General features: G+C 38.7%; 1 protein-coding gene and 1 long non-coding RNA gene across 2 annotated transcripts in view; one reads left to right on the top strand and one right to left on the bottom strand.

Annotated features, from left to right (window-relative positions):
- The window catches only part of LOC131480179 (uncharacterized), a 106,353-nt gene that overhangs the window by 10,959 nt on the left and 71,638 nt on the right, over window positions 1–23,756 (bottom strand). The window lies entirely within an intron of this gene.
- FSHB (follicle stimulating hormone subunit beta) lies at window positions 9,379–12,004 on the top strand. Its single transcript, XM_004585437.2, has 3 exons — window positions 9,379–9,520; window positions 10,177–10,341; window positions 11,774–12,004. Exons 1-3 carry the CDS (start codon window positions 9,476–9,478, stop codon window positions 12,002–12,004), a joined length of 441 nt encoding a protein of 146 aa, XP_004585494.2. The 5' UTR covers window positions 9,379–9,475.

Below are 23,756 nucleotides of genomic sequence, written 5' to 3'. Positions count from 1 at the left end.
GTCATAGATCATTATAAAACTGAAAACAAGTTTTATAAAAATATTTAATGTCATGGTGAAAGGTCTGGATAAGTACTAAACAGGAAAACATACAAAAATTATTTTTAAACAGAGTAGTCAGTATTACTACTGACTTGGAAGTTGGAAGTTACACAAGATAAAACGTGTGAATAGCATATTAATCTAGCAATTTAGAAGCTGGAATTGATCTTGAGCAAAAGTAATTTTTACTCATATATTTTCTTTGAAAACAAATACTTTTCAAAGTTCTCTGAAAGCTAATAGCTGTGAGATGCAGCACAATGGTGCCGAGTTCAGGTTTAAGTCCTGGCTCCACTGTATGTTATCTTTGAAACATTAAACACTTTTATTCAGATTGGTACTCAGCTCATCATCTGTAAAATGGACACAATAGCTATAAAGATTCCAGCAGAATAACTGAGACATTGTAGGAGCAGGATTGTAACACAGCACATTAAGACATCTCTTATTATGTGTATATTCTGTATTGGAGTGCCTATTTTGAGTCTCAATGACTCTGCACTTCAATCCAGCTTTCCATTAGTGGCTTAGGATAATGGCTAACAGATAGTGATAAGAGTGCCTGCGTTACTGCTACCCATGTGGGAGTCTCACATGGAGTTCCTGGCTCTTGGCTTGGCTTACTTAGATTTAACTCTTGTTGGCATTTGGACAACAAACCAGTACATGGAAGATAATTTCCCTCTCTCTCTTTCTTTCAATTTTTTTCTTTTTCTAATAGAAATCAAATACAAAAGTTAAAAAGTTTTAAAAATACATGTTTGAAAAAAAAGTACTGGCCACAACTATTCTTCGTTCTTGTATATTGAATATCTTTATTATTACCTATTCCATACTTAACTACTGATAACTGGACATTAAGCAGATGACCCTTATACTTGATCTTAACTGATGGGGACAGGTTAACAGACTCTAGAGCAATTCCATGCCGTAACTGAATTGATTTAATAAAAACCTTTGTGAGCTAAAAATCTGAATGATGAACAAAGAAAGAAAAGTTCTAATAATTAGACAAAGTAGAATGAAAAGATCAGGATGTAGACTTGGAGCAGATAGCATAGAGTCCTGTACAGCATTATTTGCAGTAAAGGCCAAGTAAAACAGAAGCAGCAGACAGGAAAGGAGAGGATACTTATAGTTACTCGTCTGCTACTTCTGCTATAACAAATTATTCAAGTGTGGTGACTAAAATCAACACCGAGATACTATCTTGCAGTTCTGAAAGTCAGAAGTCTGAAAGGAGTTTCATTCACTGTGCTAAAAATGAAAGTGGTTTGAATCTTCAGGAGGCACAAGAAAGAATCACTCATCTTCTCTAACTTTTATCCATTTGTATTCCTTTCCTGTGGTGCTCTTCCAGCTATAGCATAGTTAACCTTTATTTCCACTACTGTTTCTCTCCCTCTATTTCTGGGGCTGTGTGGCCCTCCATATTATATCATTTTATGATCTTCATGCCTCCTTTTCACAGTGGCCTCACAACCCACCCAGGTAATCCAGGAAAATATCTCCCACTTCAAGATCCTTTATCATAATTTCAAAATCCCTGTGATAATGTAAGGCAATTTAGAAGGTGCCAGGAATCAAGATGCACGTATTCTTCAACGGGCCATTGTTTAGTAACAATGCAGCCTGGGTGTCATCTCCAGCCTGACTGGATATGTTGTTGATTGTAGTCTTGTTTGAGAGTCACTGCTATAAGCAAATTCCAGACTTGACACGCAGGCTAAGCCATTGCTTGTGACACTGGCATCTCACATCAGATCGGAATTTCAGGCCCCAGCTGCTCTGCACACTACCCAGTTTACTGCTGGTACTCCTGGGAACGTAGTGGCGAATGTATTTGTCTTTTTACCACACATGTGGGGGATTAGGACAGGCTACTTTACTGATTACTATTATAATTCACTAATTATTATGGTTTTTTTCTCTACCATGTCTGCCAGGTTCATTCAGGTTGTCAAAAGTGATAAAGTTTTCTTCTTTATAAAGTCTAAACAGCAGTATAATTGCTTATATGTGCCAAATTTTGTCTATCCATTTATTTACTGATGGAAACCTAGGTTGTTTTCCTATCTTGGCTCTTATGAATAATGTTGCAGTGAACATGCAAGCGGAGATGTCTGTTTGAGATGCTGGTTACTATTACTCATGTGTCCCGAAATAACAGCTATTTGTTATCAAGTATCTCCATTGACAGAACTGAAAGTTTTATCGCAACACAATAACACTTTTTAAAAAGTACTAAAAGATGTATTTATATTTGTGTGTGTATACACAAATGCACTAACAGAGAGGGTAACAGCTTGAACAAAATCTAAGCAGTTTCTGATGATGCACACACTTTTTTGATTACTTACTACATATCTGCACAAGATACAAATCAAAATGGGCTTTTATGTTTTTATCATTTTATAATCAATCGTGCTATTAAAACTAAACTGCTTCTCATTTACCAGAAGGGTACATATGACTGATATTATAAGATCATTCCATGTACTTCAAATATGCCAACACATACTATTTTCTTTTACTATTCTTTCCAGGCTATATCTTTTTAAAAAGTGGTGTCTTCAGGAATGGCACATCAAAAGAAATTCCTGAGACAGAAGTAATGAACTGAAAGTTTCTTTATTACTATATTGAAGGAAATTTGCCAGTTTGAAAATTAAAAGAGCATTAATACTGAATAAAACACTTTGGTGCAACAAGGGAAGTTTTTCACATTATTTTCCCTATAAAAATCCCATCTGGTATTTTAAAACTCTAAGGAGTTTTAGTACAGACTAAATTCAAGATCTTTCTGTGTTTAAAAGTGAAAACTGAAAAACTACATACACACTTCAAATTTGCTTTCACTGAGCTAAACTCATACTAACTTACTACAACATAGCTGAACATGACCTTGTTTGAGAAATAAAAAAGGACAAGACAGCAGCTTGAAAAGCGCCCCTATCCAAGCAACATTAATTCGGACAAAAGTAAACATGAAATTTATGGTACAGGTTGGCCAAAATAATGGTGATATCACTGGTGCCTAATGAAATGTTTATGAAAACAATACTCCAAGAAATCAGAAATTACAAGTAGATAATTCATTTACAAAAATTGTCTGAAGGCACTGTTACAGAGAAAGACCAAAAGACCTTCCGTGTGCTGGTTTAACTCCCAAACAGCCCCAGTGGCCAGAGCTAAGCCAACAGGAAGCAAGGAGTTTCCTCTGGGTTTCCCACATGGAAACAGGGTCCCAAGGATCTGGGACATTGTCCATTGCCTTCCAAGGCCATTAGCAGGGAGCTGGGTCATAAGTGGAGCATGTGGGATACGAACTGGTAGGCAAATGTGATACCAGCACCAAAGGCAAAAGCCTAGCCTACTACCATGGTACTAACTCCATGCCCTCCATAGACTCTACCAAAAGCAGAAATTGTGAGTATTTGATCAAAAACTGACAGCACTGCTCTCAGATAATGGCTTTTTCCATGAGTATCAGATTAATTCAGCTGAAAGAAATTAAGACTAAAAACAGTAATAGTTCAAACAAAATAGAGGAAATTTATCCTCTCATAAAATTCTAAGGCTATATAGGCTGGGACTGGACTGGTAGCTGTGCTTTTCAATCTCCTCCACAATTTATATGCCCTCCAAATCACTGACTTCTTACCCACAATGACATACACATGTAAGTGTGAATATAGCAAGGACAGAGCAGCAGAGGAGATAAAAGAAGCAGAAGGTACTTGCTACCTGGCTCCAAAAGTTCCTAAAGCTCAGAACACAGCATTTTGCTGCATCTTTGTGGTTGTTGTTGTTGTTGTTGTTGTTGTTGAAAGCTGGCCACTCCTGCTGTGAGCAAGGCAAGGTATTGACTTTTTGTTTTGGGCAGCTGTGTGTGCAGCTAAAACGGAGAGTGACTATCAAAGGATAACTAGCTGCCTCTGCCACAGTGTGCTCTAAAATTGCTACCTTTTTCTATCCTAAAAATAAACTCTGGAGTCACCTAAAATAGAATGCTTTAAATTACATGTTTCCATAAAATGCTGAGCTGGGAGTCAAAGTTCTGTCAGTCTCTGTAACCAGAAGCAAGTCTCTCAGTAGTTTAACGCTCTGCTTTCCTCTGTCTGTCCAGCCACATTAAAAGATTTTTCTGAGGATCAGTGGCAAATCAACTGAGATCATAACAGTGAAAACCACTTTAAAATGGCATACAAATAATTCTCAATGAAAAGTAGAATTAAAACATCAATTATCTTTTGTAGCATGTTTCTAGACATTATGTTCTAGAAATTATGTTTCTAGAAATTATATTCATTCTCCATTGAATTTCTTAAGGAAAGTGGAACATACGTGGCAAGATAGCAAAATCCAGAAAACAAAGCTCTGTATCTTTCTTAGTAATTGCTGATTTGGGACCACTGAATTATAACAAAAAACGAATTTCCTAGAAAGTACCAATAATGATAAAGACTTGTGCGATCGACTTGGGGTATCAACCTTCCTTTATTTAACCGCTATTGGTATAAGATTAGAAATTTAGAGCAGCAGTTATGTTTCTCTGGGTCAAATTCAAAATTCAAGAACTTATGTTATGCAAAGGAGGCAAAGGATTTCCTGTTTCAGGAAGTGGGAAGTTCTTTAAGCAAATAAAAAAAATTTCCTGAATGTTAATATTTTGTTCAAATCTATGTGCATTAATGTCAACATACTAAAACTCCATGTGGGTTTTATTTCTAGAGGGCTTACAATTAAAGGTAGTTATTTTAGTCAGTTAACGATCAGAAAAGCAAAAATCATTCCTAATACACAAAACTGAGGAAATAAATTCAGGAAACTGGTGAAGCTAGAGAGTTGGTTACCCAAGAGTTAATATTGCTGAGAAACCAGAAAGTAATCCAAAGATGAGAATTACAGGAAACCCTATTTGCCTACAACACTGAAGAGACACAGAAGATGAGACCACCTGGTAAGATTTCAGTCTCAACAGGCCTTTTTCTGGGACCCCAAAAGAAATTATTCTAAGAGAGCTAGAGAAAAATGCATTCACTGCCATTAAAGCCATTGGAAAGGAGAGCAATATGTCAACTCTTCCATTCACTTTCCAATTTCCTCTCACATAGCAGGGTGGAAAGGCAGCTTGCAGGTGACCATGTCTAGACTAAACAGACAGAATAGCGAGCAGATCGAAGGAAGCAGCAGCAATGCTTCTGTCAGTAAAGTGGCTATCAGACTAACAGGGATACTACATTCAGAAACACTGAGAACAATGAGTGCTATTTTTCTATTTGATTCAATACAAGTATATTAAATGTCTTCTGTGTTTTAGAACCCTATTTTGTTGGGAAACTCAAAAAATATATAAGTTTTCCATCACCAAAGCATTTTACATATTTGTCAAAAAAAATTTTCAACAGCTCTGATGAAAGTAGCAGCATTAATCCAGAAATACACTAATGACATGAACTATGACACAAGAAGCATGAAATTTAGAGAAATGTCTGGGGATTCTAGACAGGCAAAGGATAGAGTTATTTTAGCAAATGAGGAGTGGGATGAGGCTAGTAGGGAGGTTGTTACATAAACATGGATGAAAATCCAAGTAGAAGAATTTAGAATAGCCATCCAAAGTTTTTGGATGATTTAAAAAAATTATTTTAGTTTTGTTGGAAAGGCAGATTAACAGAAAGAAGGAGAGACAGAGACAAAGATCTTTCATCCACTGGTTTACTCCCCAAGCGGCTGTGACAACCAGAGATGAGCAGACAGGAAATCAGGAGATAGGAGCTTCATCCAGTCTCCCACTTGGGTATAGGGTTTCAAGGCTTTGCACCATCCTCTACTGCTTCCCAGGTCACAAGCAGGGAGCTGGATGGAAGTGGAACAGCTGGGACATGAACTAGCATCCATATGGAATTCCAATGGATGCAAGGCAAAGGTTTAGCCACTAGGCTACCATCTAGGCCTGGATGATTTCCATTTTGTCCCTTGCCAGTTAATATGTTGGGACAGAATTCTAAACCACTGAAATCGGCATGGTTCAAAACGCAGCCTTTTGGCTTTGGAGCCAGACCTCAAGATGAATACCAGTGTTGCTTCTCCCGGGACACATAGTCTTGGAAAAATCATTATATTCCCCCTCCCATCTTCAAAGAGAAACAATAACTTCTTTAAAATATCACTGCAGGTCACACCACAGTAGCCTAGTGGCTAAAGTCCTCACTTTGCATGCCCGGGATCCTACATGGGCACTGGTTTCTATCCTGGTTGTTCTGCCTCCATTCCAGCTCCCTGGTTATGGCCTGGGAAAACAGTCGAGGACGGCCCAAGGTCTTGGAACTCTGCATCTGTACGGGAGACCTAGAAGAAGCTCCTGGTTCCTGGTGGCAGATTGGCTCAGCTCTGGCAGTTGCAGCTACTTGGGGAATGAATCGGGAAATGAAAGATCTTTCTGTTTCTCCTTCACTCTATAAATCTGACTTTCCAAAGATAATTTTAAAAAATCATTGCAAACTTTTTTAAAATTTAATATGCTTACTTACATGTGTGTGGGATACAGGATGTGTTCAATAAAAAGAAGCTGTTAATTACTTATGTTAATATAGATAGAACCAACATAACTACATGTACGTTGGATGCTAACACAGAAATACACATTTACATATACTTCATGAATGTACACAGAAAAAATATATATATTTTTTCATATATATTTTTAAGTTATCACCAACAGTTATAATAGTAGTATTCCTTTGCAAATATTGAAAGAATTATAATTTTTCTAAGGATCAGCAATATCTTATCTAATATCTATTATGTTAAATTTCATTATTCATTCTATGTTTTTGAAAGAATGCTTGCTTACCAATTAGTGATAGATTTCAAAATATTTGTACATTAATGACATTCACTTACATAAACATTGACTTAGTACTTATAATGTCTACTATTGCACTATGTTTTGTCTTTGTCATGCATATTTGATTGACTCATAATCCTAGATAAATCCAACTGTTTTTTCACTCTTGTGCCTGAATCCTTGATACTAAGTCAGACAAAACAAAACTGCACATCTATGCTGAATAGCCTCATGTTAATTTTTTTTGCCATAAATGTCCAGTGGGCTATTTGGAATGTTAGGTAATTATACTCTAACCATTTACTCAGTCCCAGACAACTATTTAAAATATTATCTGTTCTTTTCACAAACCCTCAGCAATTCCCTGATTCTCACACCTATATGAAGACCTTACTTTATACTGTCCCAGAAAAAAAAAATTAATCGCAGGCCAGCTTTCAGATTTGATACCCACACTTGCCCAACAATCAAAACACTTGCCCAACAATCAAAACCTGTTTCGACTTCCTATCTGGTACTGAGATAAGCTCTCCCTGCTTCTTCCTAAAACCAGTATATTAACTTAGTTTAGAAAATCTCTCTAATCTCACCACTTCAAGAACACTCCAGAAATTATTTCTTTCCTTCCAAATCCAACATTTCCCTCCATCCAAATCCCCATTACTACTAAGATATGTGCTTATTTCTCTCAACACAACTAAAAATACAAAACTAGTTATCTTTACTCTACCTCCACATTATACTATTACCCATTTATTTACTTATCTTTCTAACAAAACTGAAAAAAAAAAACTCTAGATTGACTCAAAGTCATTACCAGTACTAATCAGGTTTTGTTTCCCTCATGTGAAAGAAATTTCTCTAGCCATGGATAACAGTAGCCTTTACATTGTCATGTGAACTGGGAAATTTTTATTCCTATTCTTCCTAAATCTTTTAACAGCTTTTGGAATACTTTTCACTTGTTCTACATTTGTTTCTTTTATTATTCTTTTTAGATTTATTCATTTTTATTGGAAACTCAAATATGCAGAGAGAAGGACAGATAGAGAGGAAGATCTTCCATCTGTTGATTCACTCCCCAAGCGGCCACAACAGCCAAAGCTGCATCGATCCGAAGCCAGGAGCCAGGAGCCCAGATCCTCTTCCAGGTCTCCTAGGCAGGTGCAGGGTCCCAAGGCTTTGGGCCATCCTTGACTGCTTTCCCAGGCCACAAGCAGGGAGCTGGAACGGTGGTGAATGCTGAGACTCACAGCAGGTCTACTCAGACTGGGTAGCAGCAACTGCTGGAACACACAAGACCTGGGACTGGGAGTAGGCCTGGTAGCTGGATTTAGGGACTCCCTTGCTCAGCTACTGCTTCCACTGGGGAGTACGTTAGCTGGCACAAGTGTTGGGCCAGTCTGGAGGTAGGCTAGTCTGAGCTAGGCAGTCATTCCTGCTGGTGTACAAGAGAGCCAGAATAGGTACAGGCTACCCAGGCTATGCTATAGCACCAGCTTGCCAGTGCTGGGACTGGGTACAAGTCATATCAGGTCAGACTGCAGTGCCCCCTCGCAGGGGCAGGATCCAAGGCTTGGAACATGCACGGCAGGGCAACCGAGGGCACTCCCTGGCTAGGCTGTACCTATCACTGGTGAGCACAAGAAACCAGGATTTCTGGTAGGCCAGTCTGGACGAGATGACGGCACCCAACACTGTGTGTGACGGCCAAGTCTGAGGGGTGTGTTAGGCTAAACTAAACTGCAGTACCCACAGCTCTACACGAAAGCAGGATAGAATACAAGCTGGGTCAAGTTGGGCCATGGCAAAGACTGCTATGCTCAAAAAAATAGGGCTAGGGATGGGCCTAGTGGGCAGTTGGGAGATACTCCTACAAGTATGCATGAGGATTGGGTCTGTGGTGGGTTGGCAGAGTTGGCCATAGTATTCATCAATTAGTGTGAGATATGGGGCTGAGGCAGAACCAGCGCAGATCATTCTCTCTGTCTCTCCTCCTCCCTGTAGATATGCATTTCCAATAAAAATGAAATAAATATTTAAAAAAAGAAAAGCAGAAAGCTCTTGCTAAATCATCAAAAAATAAAAATTAAGATTGACAGACCTTGATGTGGGAGGTATAGGAATAGATTTCATCATTCAAATAGAGGTCAGATCATGAATTACTTTATATGTGCTTGTTTCTTTTGTCTTGACTTGTAATCTTCTCTGCAGTAATTTATTAACCAAATCTTTTTGCTGTACCTCCTGAACAGAGACAAAGCAATATGTGGAGAGGATTTTCAATTCTCCAAGTTAGAGATACAAAAAAGAGAAACCTGAAATCACATGTAACTGGAGAAGATAAAAGGAGTGGGTGTTCTAGTCTATCAAATTTAATTTCATCATCTTCAGTAACATTATTTTTGGGGGGCTACTGCGTTTAGACTGCATTAATAAGGCTTGATCTCCGCGTCTATCTAAACACTGATTATTTTACAGACAGCATCAGGTTAATGGTGATTATATTAATGCCTGACAGATTCAAAAGGTGTTGATTGCACATGACTTTGTATAAAAGCTGGCTGAATGAGCTAGGACATGCCTCAGTCTTTAGTTTTCTCCAGACAAGGCAGCCAACCACAGGTGAGTTTTGACATTTATGTCTATAAAGTGGTAACAAATATTTTTGAAATTACAGGTTTTTCAGGACATGGAGAAAAAACAGAATGTTTCATCCTAGTTGTGTAGGATTTATGTTTGTCAACCTGGCTCCTGAAATATTGTTCATAGTTATAATCACTTCAACAAATCATTGATTTGTAAAAAATTTTCTTAGTTTCTGATATTTTCTTCTTTTAAACAAATGTAGGCAAATGCTAATAATAATATTCATGATAAACAAAGAATAAAGAAGTAATTTTGTAGTGTAAAATTCTTTTTATGCAAACATGTCTTTAAAAATGCTAATGAAATGAAAAACAAGATGCTCACAATTGTTTCACAGTCACTAGCAATACTGTAGTCCTTAAAGACTGCTCTCCTTCAATCATTATATTGGCATTTTGATCCATAATGTATTTTACTTGAACAAAAAATACAATGAGAAAGAGAAGCAGAGGAAAGGATAATGTCACAAGAAAAAGAGAAGTGCAGAGAAATGAAGAGAAAAAGTGCTGAAGCAAAATGTGATTGGAACAGAAAGAGAAACCAGTGATTTCTGTTCTGATTGGTTACACAGTGAATGATTATAATTCTTTACTTTCTGGGTTTCTAATGGGCTGTAACTATTTGTGTCCCAGACCAGCATGAAGTCAGTCCTGTTTTGCTTCCTCTTCTGTTGCTGGAAGGCAATTTGCTGTAGTAGCTGTGAGCTGACCAACATTACCATTGCAGTGGAGAAAGCAGAGTGCCGCTTTTGCATCAGCGTCAACACCACTTGGTGTGCTGGCTATTGTTTCACCAAGGTGGGTACTGCATTTTGTTGGAGGTGAGATGGTCGAGAGTCTATGGGGCATGGCCAGCTAATTCTCATTTTAGCAACACTGGATGTTTGCCAAGTAAACACCCTTAAGCCTGTGTTTAGGTTAGGGCTGATGGTCACAACATCAGTTAGAGGTTTCAGGTTAGATTTGATTGGGGGAAATTTAAAAAACCTCTGATTTTTACTCAGTTTTCCAAATCAGTGTTTTCAAGTTAAAAAATTTTTCAATGCTAGACTTTACGTGTAGTCAGTTATATATATAATCATAATCATAATAATATAATCATAAAAAAAACATTCAGTATTCCCCAAAGGCAATTTTTACAACTGAGGTCACATCTTTGCCATATACATGCTACCAAAATATGTTTCTAAATCATATAACAATATAAAGGCACATTATTAACAAAGAAAATAAAGTTATCTTCTTGGTCTGCCTGAACACAAATGCTGATAGACTGCCTGAAAACACAAATCAATCCTTGTACATTATTAGAACAAAATGAGTCAGCATAAACACTCCATTCTTTATACTCAAGAGAAAACCAAGACAGCAGTGTGGAATTCAGTCTGAATCTATGTAGCTATTTTTATATTAATATAAGTGAAGAAGGAATTTCCAGATGTTGCTCATTTTCCTCTGTAGCACCTAGTTCCTTTATTCTATAAACTTAAATTGAAAATAACAAATTTTTAAGTAAATATTTTATTGAATGTAAACTACTTATTGTACAGTTTGTTACACCTTCTTAACACAAACACTTGTTAGCACAATATGGAAATAAATCAAGTGCACCTCCAATTTCTTTCCTCAGTGCAAACAATTTTTCCACTGGGAAGTGCTAAAACTATCTGCCTGGAAAAAACATTTGAAATTCAAACAGTGTATCTTTTGAAGTTAAGAGCCCTATAATTTAACATTCAAGGGGCAGGATTGTTTATGAGGCAGTAGAATATTTAATATCTGACATAAGCTTTCATAAACATATTAACTCAGCATTAATATTCATTTTTAAACTGTTTATACATACCACTGTAATGTTTTGGGGAATGTTTTTAGGAAATTAAGATGGTAGTATGGTTTAAAATGATATTAATGTAATTTTCAATTAAGTGCAAAGTGTCAACTCAAAATTCTAAGTCATTGTTTTCACTGTTTTTCATACTGAAATTCAAAGTTGCCTTAATTAATTAATACTTTGATATAGCAATAGGGAATAGGACAAAGAATACATGTATCTTCTAAAAGACTTTAAGTATAATTTAAAAATGAGTTAAATGTTATACACAATAGAACAAGGGTTCTAGTGGGTAAATGTTAGAGCACACAGAATTAAATTACATCTCATTTTAATGAATTAAATAGGAAATTCCAGAATATTGTAACTTAACTCTTTCTTTCCCAAACCCCTCAGGATCTTGTGTATAAGGACCCAGCAAGGCTCAACATCCAGAAGACATGCACGTTCAAGGAGTTGGTATATGAGACAGTGAGGGTGCCTGGCTGTGCTAAGCAAGCTGATTCTCTGTACACATACCCAGTGGCCACTGAATGTCACTGTGGCAAGTGTGACAGTGATAGCACTGACTGCACTGTAAGAGGTCTTGGGCCAAGCTACTGCTCCTTCAGCGAAATGAAAGAGTGAAGAGTGGACATTCCAAGCAACCTGCTCATGTCTGTGTGTGTGCCAGGCTGGAAACCACTGGGCCAGGGGATCATCACACCTCTTCAATTCTTGCTCTAATGGCAGAGGGGAAGCTCCTGGAATTGAGATCCCTGGGGCCAGGATACTTGCCAGTCTGCCCTATACTCTTGGTCCAGTTCTATATGTTATATTAAGTCTCAACTCAATGGATGAGTGGATTGTTCTTCAATAATCTTAGAAATTCTTTCAGGCAGTTCCTGCCTTATAGGAACATGGATTCATAGGGCCCGAGGAAGGAATGATAGTGAGTGAGTGAAACAACTAAATGCAGGACAGTCTTCTGCTAGACCCTGGGGCTTCAAGAACAGGGCAAGCACCCTCTTTATGGTTGTATCTTCAACCGCCACAGCTTTCCAGAACCTAGTGAGGAACTCAACAGTGGTTTTCTAAAGGAAAAGTAAGATGAGGAAAGTAGAAATTAGGACTACATTGAAAAAGGCTGGCTGGTGAGGTTTTCTCTAGCAACATCAGTCTATGGAAGTAGGGACAGGTGTTCCACTGTGGCCCTCCTCTCCTGAGACACAGGGTATTGACACAGGATGTCTTCAGAATAGCTCAGTTCAGATGCCAGGGAGTGACGACACAACTCAAAATTTTCCACTTATTGCTACTAAGCTCTACGGTTAACAGCAGAAACAAGACATGTTAATATGGAACAACGGACACTAAACCACGTCTCTTGTTTACTTTAAGGGAATTATCAAATGCTGTTAGGTGCGCCCAAAATTCATTTTTGTCAAGAAGAAGTAAAACTGTATCACCTTGCCCTCCATAGGTTTTCTTCCATTGAAATGAGGGGGTATTAGGAAGTAGGTGAAAACAACTTGCTAAAAAATTGAAATAATGTAATATCTACAAATATATTTGTATAAAGAAAGTTCTTTCAGAAAAAAAATTAGCCAATAGGGGGATTTACTGTTTTCTAATATCATTCCTTCTTTTTTTTTTAGTGTAATTGAGTTCTGCCAAGTTTACATTTTTTTCTAAAGGGTATTGAAAGTATTTCATGAGTTATTTCAAAGATGTTAAACTTTCAGTTATGTACTTGTTTCACATGGTGTTTTATTTAAATCTTTTTTTTAATAAAGCACAAATCATGGACTCATATTATTTTAAGTATAAACAACTCACATGTGTGTACATTTATAATATTAGTAGAAAACTAAAAATATAATACCTAAGGGTTCTACAAATATCTGTCCTGATTATTTTGGAATAATAAAAATATTCTTATATTTCTAAAAGCATTTTGTCATTTAAATTTCCTGTAAAGTTGAGAAAATAGTTGTGTGTGTGTGAAAGAGAGAGAGAGAGAGATGGAAGGAATTAACAGAGAATCAGAGAGGAAACAAACACAAGAATTTCTCTAGCCCATTTCTTGAATTTCTGAGAAATTAAGCTTCAGTGATGTGAAGTCACAGTCCTAGCCCATTTCTTCTAACATTATCTCAGATCGGGTGATTCTTACTGCTCACAGTTGTGAAGGCTTTGGAAATCTTAGATCAAGGAGGCAGCAGATTTGGTATCTGGTAAGACCCAACTCTACTTAAAAAAAAGTGAGCATAGTCTTTTTTTAAGATTTATTTATTTTTATTGGAAAGGCGGATTTACAAAGAAGAGAAGAGACAGAGAGGAAGATCTTCCATCCAATGGTTCACTCCCCAAGTGACTGCAATGGCTGGAGCTGAGCCAATCTGAAGCCAGGAGCCAGGAGCCAGGAGCTCTTCCGAGTCTCCCACACGGGTGCAGGGTCCCAAGGATTTGGCCCGTCCTCAACTGCTGTCCCAGGCCACAAGCAGGGAGCTGGATGGGAAGCAGGGCCACCGGGATTAGAACTAGTGCCCATATGGGATCCTGGCGCATGCAAGGCGAGGACTTTAACCACTACTCTAATGCGGTGGGCCCGAAGCATATTCTTACAAAGCCAAAACTTGAGAAAACTTTTTCAAGCCTCTTTTATAAGGGTACAGATTTCCTGTTGAGAGGTTTCTGTTCTTATGACCTAATCATTTCTTCAAGGCCCCATATCTTACTGGCAACATGATGTGAATTAGACCTCAACAGATAGATTTTTGAGAGCCACAAGCAATCAGACAATAATAATTACAAACTGTCAATGGAAAAACCAGGATTAATATTCTGGCCATGTACCTATTAACCCAGGTTTCCTTTGACTACTCCAACACACTAAGAAGTCATTTTGCAAAGAAATGAAGAACAACTATAGATATTGAGTGCCAGGATTTACCCACTTACCCCACGGCTTGCCCCCAAGTCTTACGTGTAATGATGGGTACTGCAGCCCATTCTGGCATAACATGCCTCACCTTGCATTTGATGGCAGGTGCTGTAGCCTGACCCAGTCCAGCCTGCACCCAGTCCCAGTTCATGCTGGAGGGTGCTATAGGCTAGCCCAGCCTGGATTGCCCCCAGACTCAGCCCTAATGTGAACAGGCTGGTATTACAGCACTACACAACCTGCCCAGAACCCCATCCTGGTTCTTGTGTCTGCCCAGGCTCAGTTCTCTATGAATTGGCCCAGGCTAGCCTGCCCCCAGATCTGAACCATACATATGCCAAGGGATAGTATAAACTTGCCTGGTATGAACTTCTCCCAACCTTCTTTCTTGCGCTCACCTGCAGGGACTGCATCATGTCAGAAGAGTTAACCAAGTTCCTACATCAGGTTACCTCACAGTTGCAGCTCTCATATACACTGGTGGGTGTTTGACCCAGGCTGACTTGACACAGCCCCTGTCCTGGCAAGAAAAGCAACCTTGCCCAACTGGCCCACACCTACTCCTGCTCTTACTGTTGGGTGTTATAGCCCAGCCATGCCTGGTCCACCTCCAGACTCAGCTTTCAGGTGGCTCTGCAGGTACAGAGACCTGGTCCAGCCCATTCTATGCCCACTCTGGTTCTTACAAGCACCAGTAGGTGCTGGAGTCTAGCCCAGTCTGGTGCATCCCAAACACCGTCCGCATCCATACTGAGGGAGACTGTGGTCATATCCAGCCCAGTTCACTGTCCCCATTCCAGCTCTTATGCTCACTAGGAGGAACCAGCTGGGTGTCCCTTTAACTCCAAGCCAGGCTTGCAACCATATCTTGCACATGTTAATGGTTCATCTAACCCAACCTGGCATAAAGCAACCCCTGACTTGGGCTTTGACTTCAGATGCTGCAGCCTGGCTTGTTCTGGCCCACCCCCCAGTCCCCAGTCCCAACTCTTGCTGGTGGGTGCTACAGCCTAGCTCTGCCATGTCTGGTCCCCATCCCTGGCCTTCATGCAAACTAGCAGGTATGATAACCTAGCCCAGCATGTCCTGCACTCCAGCCTGGCTCCTCTATGTGCCATTGGGTTTAGTTTTGGCCCGGCCCTGCCCATTAGCCTCACTCCTCCCCACTCTCTACCACAAACAAACCCACACACTTGCTGACAAGTGGATCTGCCTTGCCCAGCCTGACCAACACCGAGGCCTGAATCACATGCTCACCAGAGGAAGCCACAGTCCACTAGGGGAGTTACCCAAGTTGGTGCCACCAAGCCCACTCTCAGACCCAGATTTCAGTTGTGTCAGTAAGTGCTAATCCTTTACCTGGTATAGTCTGTCCCCTTTATTTCAACATTTCTGTGTGCTGGTGTATGCTGCAGCTCAGCCTGCCACACAACATATTATTGTGTATTTAAGAATGCTGTAGCCTGGACCAGCTCACACTGCTCCCCACCCCAGTACCCTTGAATATCTTGGGATTCCATGATATGACTACAGTTCCACAGGGGTGAGCCCACATATCCCCCATAGAATACACCTCCATATCTGGTTCTCTCATGTGCTGGTCAGTGTCATGGCCCAGCCTAACGTGCAAGGTCCCCTGTCCTAACACTCTCTGCTGGGTATTTTGATATCTAGCCCTGCCAGGTAGGTCTCCAGACCTAGCTTTATTGTGTACTGGTGGGTGGTGATTGGTGGTGATTAATACTAACTAGCCCAGTTCAGGTCTCCAACATGGGTGGGTGTATCTATCTGACCCAGAAAGGTCCTGCAGCTTCCCTCCTTCAAACCACCTAGTCTCAGCTCCTTGCTTACTTATAAGTACAGTGGCCTTGTTGGTGGAAATTCCCCCAGAAGTCATTCCTCACCTGCAACATACTCCCTCAGTGGTCCTCCCTCCCACACATCCCCATACCCTCTTCCCTGACAATCCACAGTCCCTGCACCCAGGAGTGCATGGGTTCTCCATCCCAGTCCTCTCAAGCCAAGTCATCCCATAGGGTGGCATGCTGGCCTACAGCTCTGCCTGTCCACCAGGGATGCAAGCTCTTGGCATGTGTGCTGGCCTGGGACCCTACTCCTCCACCCACCCAAGATCCAAGCACGTTCTCAGTTCCCCAAACCTGGTCCACCAGCACACAAGGCCAGCATGGTAATCTAGAGCTCTCCACTCCCTGCCACCCTGCCAGTATCAAGCACATGCACAAATCCCTGGCTTGCTCTGCTTGCCTGGGCACAAGCCCCCAGATCCCTGCATGCCCCACCAGCTCCATCCCCCATGTCCCCTGCAAGCCCACACCCCCATACCCCCGGCAGCCTGCTTGTGTTAGCAGAACCCAGGCACTCACGCAAGGCCTACTGAGACTTATTAGCCACAACACAGAGCATTTCTTGCAGAGTTAAATTGTCTCAATCATTTTAACACATTGAATAAGCTATTAAAAACAATGGAACTTAGTATTCTTAGCTATAAAATAGGGCTAATACTATTTTCTACTTTCGAGGGTTGTACAGATTATTAAATGGAATAACACAGGTTTGAATAGAATTTTTTACGTGGCAATTTCTCAACAAATAATAGCATTAATTCCTTGAGGGAGATGATGCGACAAGACAGTAAAGTCAGTCAAGTTAAGCACAAACTGCCCCAGACTCTTCAGGGTAATCCTGAACAACTAACTGCTCTGCATATCAGTCTCCTCATCTTTAAAATGGTGTAGAAGTTGTAACTATTCCACAGGTTGCTGCACACATTCAGAAAGATAACACATGTAAAACACTTGAGAGTTCAACACTGTTTTAATCCCTATGAAAAGAGATCCCTTTACCATTTAGTCAAACACTCAAGATCAAAATGCTAGAAAGAATGCAAAAGTTTAAGGTTGAACAATTCCTAATGCCAAAATACAATATATTTTTTCTGAAGCAGTAAGAATTAAAACATATGAATGCTCCAGTTCTACTCCAAGAAAAGGATCACCCACTTTGGGTTTCATACCATTGACCCAGAGCCCCTAAACTGTACCTGAATGGTGGATACTAGTAACCAATGCACTGAGTTGAGGTAGTTGTGCAGGCAGCCTTGCAAGACTCCAATAACTGGACTCTTAATTTCTTCTTCAATAGATAACACCTTGACAGCTGGTACTGACTCAAAAATCTTTGTTTAGGGAACTTCCAAGTCTGGACAGGAGACCTCCAAGTGCAGGAGAAAAATCACTGAATCCTAGTTGGCCATCATACAAATTTTCCAAATTGTATGATACCATTGACCAACCAGGAACTTGGACACACAGAGAATATGTAACCAGATCAAATAAAGATGGTAACTTCAACCAGCCCCATATTGCTTGGCCAGAGGCCAGTATGCAAATGTAATTATCCTCTGTTCCCCTTACTACTGACTCTACCTTCCCTGTCTCCTTAAAATTCCAACAGCTAGATACTAGTTCTAGAAATGTGAGTCTGATTCCTCTTCATGTACTGATACTTGAAACCCTCTGTTTATCCTAAAATGTTGTCCGCATTATTTTGACTCAGCACCACTAAAAAAGATAAACTTTTTGATAACATTTCTCTTCCTAAACACTATGATGAGGGTCTGTCTTAACTCTGAGAAATCATCACATAAGGTTCGCCTTTGACCATGACTATTAATGAATGGGATTCCCCTTTATTTTCAGAAGTAAAACAAATAAACAAACAAACAAAACCAGCCCTTAGTACTTTAATTCACACATTAGTTCAGTCCTGGTCTCACCTTTCCTTGCCTCTTTACCTTCTTATTTTCTCTTTCCCCCATCTCTAAGTGACTGATAAATCTGAAGAGTGGTGAAGAGGGTGGAGGGATCATTTTTGATCCTTCTGTCCCTGGATGACTTTAACCAGAAGACAATGCTCATTCCAGGAATAATTCAGCTGGCTATGTTAAGAAGCTAGTCAGCAGTACTTGAGTTATAAAACAGTGAGGCCACTACATAAGAAAAAACAAACACTGAGTTCATGATAGTGAAAGAAAAAGAAGACAGGAATTGGGGGAAAGTAAAACTAATTCTATAACTTTTTTCCTACAATAAGCAACAAATATGAATAAGACTACATTTATTGAATCAGGAGAAGGCTATATATAGATGTTTATTGCATTCTTACAGATAAATTTTAAGTGCTTGTTAGCTGACAACAGATGTAAGGGATTTTAATATGCATTGTATATATAATCTTGATTTTTATGCCTACTTTAAGAAAGGTGAATTGGCTCTAAGCCTAGCTAAAACCACACAGCTTATGTACAAAGCTCCAATTATTAATCCACATTTACTAATTAAGCAGAGAATTCAGTGTGCTCACTGTGAAACATACCTTCTGCTTGTTGGCTATAAAGCTGGACTACATGTCTCAGCTTTGCTTATAGCCAAGCATGGTTATACATCAGTCTCCAAAATGTGAACAGAAGTACTTCAAGATATTTCCAAACCTGACTGGTAAAATTGCCTCATAATGTCATCTATTCATTTTTTCTATCAACTGAATATCAATTGAGGTGACCTTGAATGCTTTGCATTGATGATAACAAAGCCAAAATCAGCCTGAATCCCGGAATTTCTGCATGGAAAGGTATGTAACAATACAACCTGCTTTTATGGCAGACTGGGTAGACTCTATGCATCCACAAAGTAAACCTCTATTGGGTTAAGTTACAGACATTTGTAAGTTTAATTCCTGTGAAAAAGCTGCATTATTTTAATATATATTATTTCAGCACATATATAGGTAGATATTTGATGAAAAGTACAGCATTACCAAAAAATTAAACAAAACAAAAAATAAACACATGACATACATGATATTTGTTTAGTGGTTATAAAATAGAAGACAATAAAATCATTTTTTACATATAATCTATAGTTGCTTTTGCAATACAACAGAATGCAGCTATTGTGACAAACACTGTGTAGCCTAAAATGCAAACAGAATATTTACAATTTGGGATTTAACAGAGAAAAGTTTGCTACTCTTTGCTCTAAGAAAAAGATATGCAAAGACTCAGAATTTTAATGGGCTTTTCTTTCTAAATATTCAAAGGATAGCTTGTTTACCAAAATGAAAGGAAATAGTCAAAACATATCTGAAACCTTGCTGGTAAGAAAAAGCCTATTGCTTCCTGATTTCAAACAATGGAATTTGAATAATAAGGGAAGATTTTAAGAACAAGGATCCAATAAAATTCAACTCTGTAGCAAAGACAGATTCAGGATGTGGGCTTTCAGGTCTTTCACCTGAAATAGTATTATGATAGAACTATTAAGTCATGAGGAGCCCTAAATTAAATCATAATTAATAATCATTTAGAAAAAAACTTCAACATGTTTGTAGGCTCTGATAATGAGCTATGCCTTCTATTTTTCCTTTTCATGAATGGAAGTGTCATGTCATTGTGAACATGTTATTGCACGTAAGTGTCCCTACTTGACCAATGAATGCTTTGTAGAGATGAACAAGAAAAGTAATTCCTTTTTTTTTTCTCTGGTCATTCAATAGCATATTATTTAATTTCATGGCATTGTAAATTTTTGTTTTTATTCCTGCTGCTGATTTTATTTTATGGCTTTTCATTTAAGGGAATGTATAGTAACTATGTCATAGAAACTAACATATCCAATGGTGAAGATAAAATGCAGTATGCACTTCTACTTACAGATCAAAGATGGAATCCCAGTGAGACTGTTATATATATCTTAACAATAGGATGCTGGACTTTCTGCCATTGTTTGAACCCACAATGTCAGGATATACTTAAATAGCAGAATGATGGACTTATGACGGCTTATGAAGGACTATATTTCTGTACTAATATATAGGAGGAAATCAGTGGAGGGTAAGGAATTTTGTGAGGGTGTACGGGAAATCCAAGAGCTCACGAAATCATATCATAAAAAGCATTCATGGAAGAATCAAGATGGCAGAATAGGGTAAGGACAGGCTTAAACACACAAAGAAACATGAACCAGGGTGAAGCATAGAGGGCACATTTTAGGAAATAGGAGAATACAGACCGGCAGCAGAGGGGTACATGGAGACTGATGGACATGAGGAAGCAGCAGACACAATGGTGTGGCCTTGCAATGACCAGATACTCCTGTGGCAGTCAGTGAGCAGCAATCTGATATACAGTGGCGGCTGGAGTTTCACCAGAAACTAGGTGGCACAGGGAGTTCACCAGGAGTTCAGGAGGTGAATTCAGGCAAAGAACTGCTTATCCTGCTGGTTTCTTTGACTTGACCAGGAGTAAGAGCAGCAGATTCCAAACTGGTAGTACAGGAACAAAGTGGATTTCACAGCCCAGACCCCCAGTAGAGCCAAATAGGTAAGACAAGACTATAGGACAGGACTGCACAACCACTTTGCTTGGAATGAACTCATTTCTGGCTTAGTGCACTGCAATGACATGGCATCCTACAGGTTCCACCAAAAATAGGTTCAGATAGCCACCAAACCTAACATCCAACAGATCCAGAACTCCACAAGAGGTGCATCAGGCACCATTTTGTACAGTGTGCAAAGGCTTTGAGACTGTAGGGACAATAGTGAGCAGTGAATACACTAAGCTGAAAGAGAACTCAATGAGGTGAGTGAATTGTACTGGTCGCACAAGGAAAATAATACTGACTTTGTCATCCTACAACTCAAAATAGGTCTGTGTGGCCCTCAGACCAAATGGCAAGCAGGGTGCAGCAATATTAGCACCACCACCAACCTAGCTATTTAGGACACCTGGTGTCTCCCTAATTCTGGCATCTATGCAAACTGAAAGTAGGAGAAACACTGTACAGACAACAGCCTCAGTAGGGGATCACAGGAGGTGGAGACTGGTGAGCCAGGAGCTGGGGCTACAGAGATTATTGTGGAAATCTAACATAAAAGCCCAGATCTGAAACTCACTGGGGGGAGTGGCACAAGTCACTGCAAACAAAGAACTGGGTACCAACTGCAATAAGTAAAATCAACTTGTAGACTTGTGGATGGCACAACTTGAGACACCTGAAATAACAAGAATCTGCTAATCAGAAAAGTACAATGACTAAGAGCAAAAGGAGAGACAGAGGCACAATGAATACTACTGAAAACTCCCATGCAAAGGAGCAAATGCTCTTGCCAACCTCAAAGTTAACTGAGAAATACATCAAGAAAATTGAGGATATAGAATGCAGAAAACTCATTATAAATCTTCTTATCAACAATGAGATGCACATACAGGAGTTCAAGGAATCCATGGAGTATGTCACACAAGAAATAGCAACACTGAAACAAAATTAAGCCAAAATTTTTTTTAAATGAAGGATGCAGAAGAACAAATTGAAACTTAAGTGGAAAATCTCAATAATACAATGAAGGAGGCAGAAGAAAGAATCTCAGAATTGGAACATATTTCATATTTCTAGTCACAATGGGGAAAAACATTTAAAAGCTGGGTCAAGCTAAAAAAAAGTATTCAAGTATTAAGGGACACAATTTAAAGGCCAAACATAAGAATTATGGAAGTTACAGAATGCAGAGAAAGAGAAGTTGGGTTTAAAAATATATTTAATGAAATAATAAGAGAAAATTTCCCTAATCTGGAGAAAGAATTGCAAAACAGAATATGGAGTAACATAGTCCAGATTTTAAAAGCAAAAAAAAAAAAATTGTCTACCCAGAATAATATACCCAGCAAAACTTTCCTTTGTCTTGATAATGAAATAAACTTCTTCCACAGTGAAGAAGTTAAAAAAATATGCCTCTTCCAAACAAATGATACTTAAAGATGTTCTCTTGACAGAGAAAACGAATAGTACCCACCAAAACCGAAGGCAAATGTGAAGAATGTCCCAGTAAAATAACAACAGAAGACTAAATCAACGAACAACCCATTGCTAAAATGAAAGGACCAAATTAACACCTATACATATTGACCCTAAATGTACACTTGCTCTTAGCCAAAAGGCCGAGAAGCAATATTATTTACCCTAAATGTAAATGACTTAAATCCACAAATCAAACATCATAGGTTAGTAGATTGGATTACAAATTAAAAAAAAAATCTATTTGTTGCCTAAAGGAGACACATCTCGCCAACAAAGATCAGTGGAAACTATATCTCATGAATTCTGATGGTTTTATTTTCATTTCTTCAAAACAGTTTTTTCTCATTAAATTTTTCACTGACCTATAGATCATAGAGTATCATCATTTTCATGAAGAAGGTTCTTGATTTTCTTTTTCATTTCTTCAGCATCACATTAGTCATTCAGTAGCATGTTGTTTAACTTGATGGCATGATAAATTTTCTATTTTTCTTCTAGTTGCTGATTTTTGTTTTGTGGCTTTTCATTTAAAGGAATATATAGTAACTGTGTAATGCAGACTATCATATTTAGATGTGAGGATACAATACATTATGCATCTCTAATTCCAGATTAAAGATGGACTCCCAATGAAACTGTTAAACATATCTTGACAATACGATGTTCAACTGTTTGCCATTGTCCATGCCCCCAATGATGGACTTATGACTGTTTATGAAGAACTATACTATTATAATAATATAGGGGAATTCAGTGAGGAGGGAGAAAGTTTGGGGAGGGGGTAGAAAAAAATCTCAGGGCCTATGGAACAGTATCACAAAATGATAATAATAATTAATAAATAATAAATTTTTAAAATAAATTCAATTAAAAAGTAGGAAAAAATATAAAATAAGTATTTTCTTTTATTAAATTCGTCAGCAACTCATAGTCATAAGGTAGCATCATTTTCTCCAAGAAGGTTTTTTTATAATTCACCTTTTTTCATAAGTTTAACACTATGAAAAGTGAAATCTGAAAATTATGAATAAAACTTTATGAGTTATCTGTTCCCTCTTAGATGAATGTATGATTACAAAATTAGCTTTTCTTAAGTCAGAGACTTGGGAAATTGTCAATAACAGATAATCATACCTTAAATAATACAGGAAATCACAGTGATTAAGGACTTAGCATGTTTCACACCAACCCAAATGCACAAAAAAATTAATTGCTAAATGTACCCACCTATACACTATGGATCCAACATTTCTGTTCCAAAAACACAATACAAAAATGAAAGGAAACTCAGGAACAACACTGAAAACACTGGTGAAATACCTCCCACAAAAAAATCCAGACAGTGTTTCCTACCTGTTCGCTAATAATGAAAACTCCTGAGGCAATGTAAATAAAAAGCCATGAAGTGTGGATGCTCTAATGACTTCAGAGTCAGTGCATCCACTGTGTGCACCTTCTCCAATGCTCTAATGTTTTCAGGGCTTTTCCACGAAAAAATTTTTGCAGGGTCCTCTTACAAAAACTCCTGTTGCAACATGTGGTTGAGACTTATTTGACTCTCAGTTCACTATCAAGG

Source organism: Ochotona princeps, chromosome 4 (genome assembly GCF_030435755.1).
Source record: "Ochotona princeps isolate mOchPri1 chromosome 4, mOchPri1.hap1, whole genome shotgun sequence".
Lineage (NCBI taxonomy): Eukaryota > Metazoa > Chordata > Mammalia > Lagomorpha > Ochotonidae > Ochotona > Ochotona princeps.
Note: the sequence above shows the minus strand (reverse complement) of the source record. Positions and strands in the feature narration are given on the sequence as shown.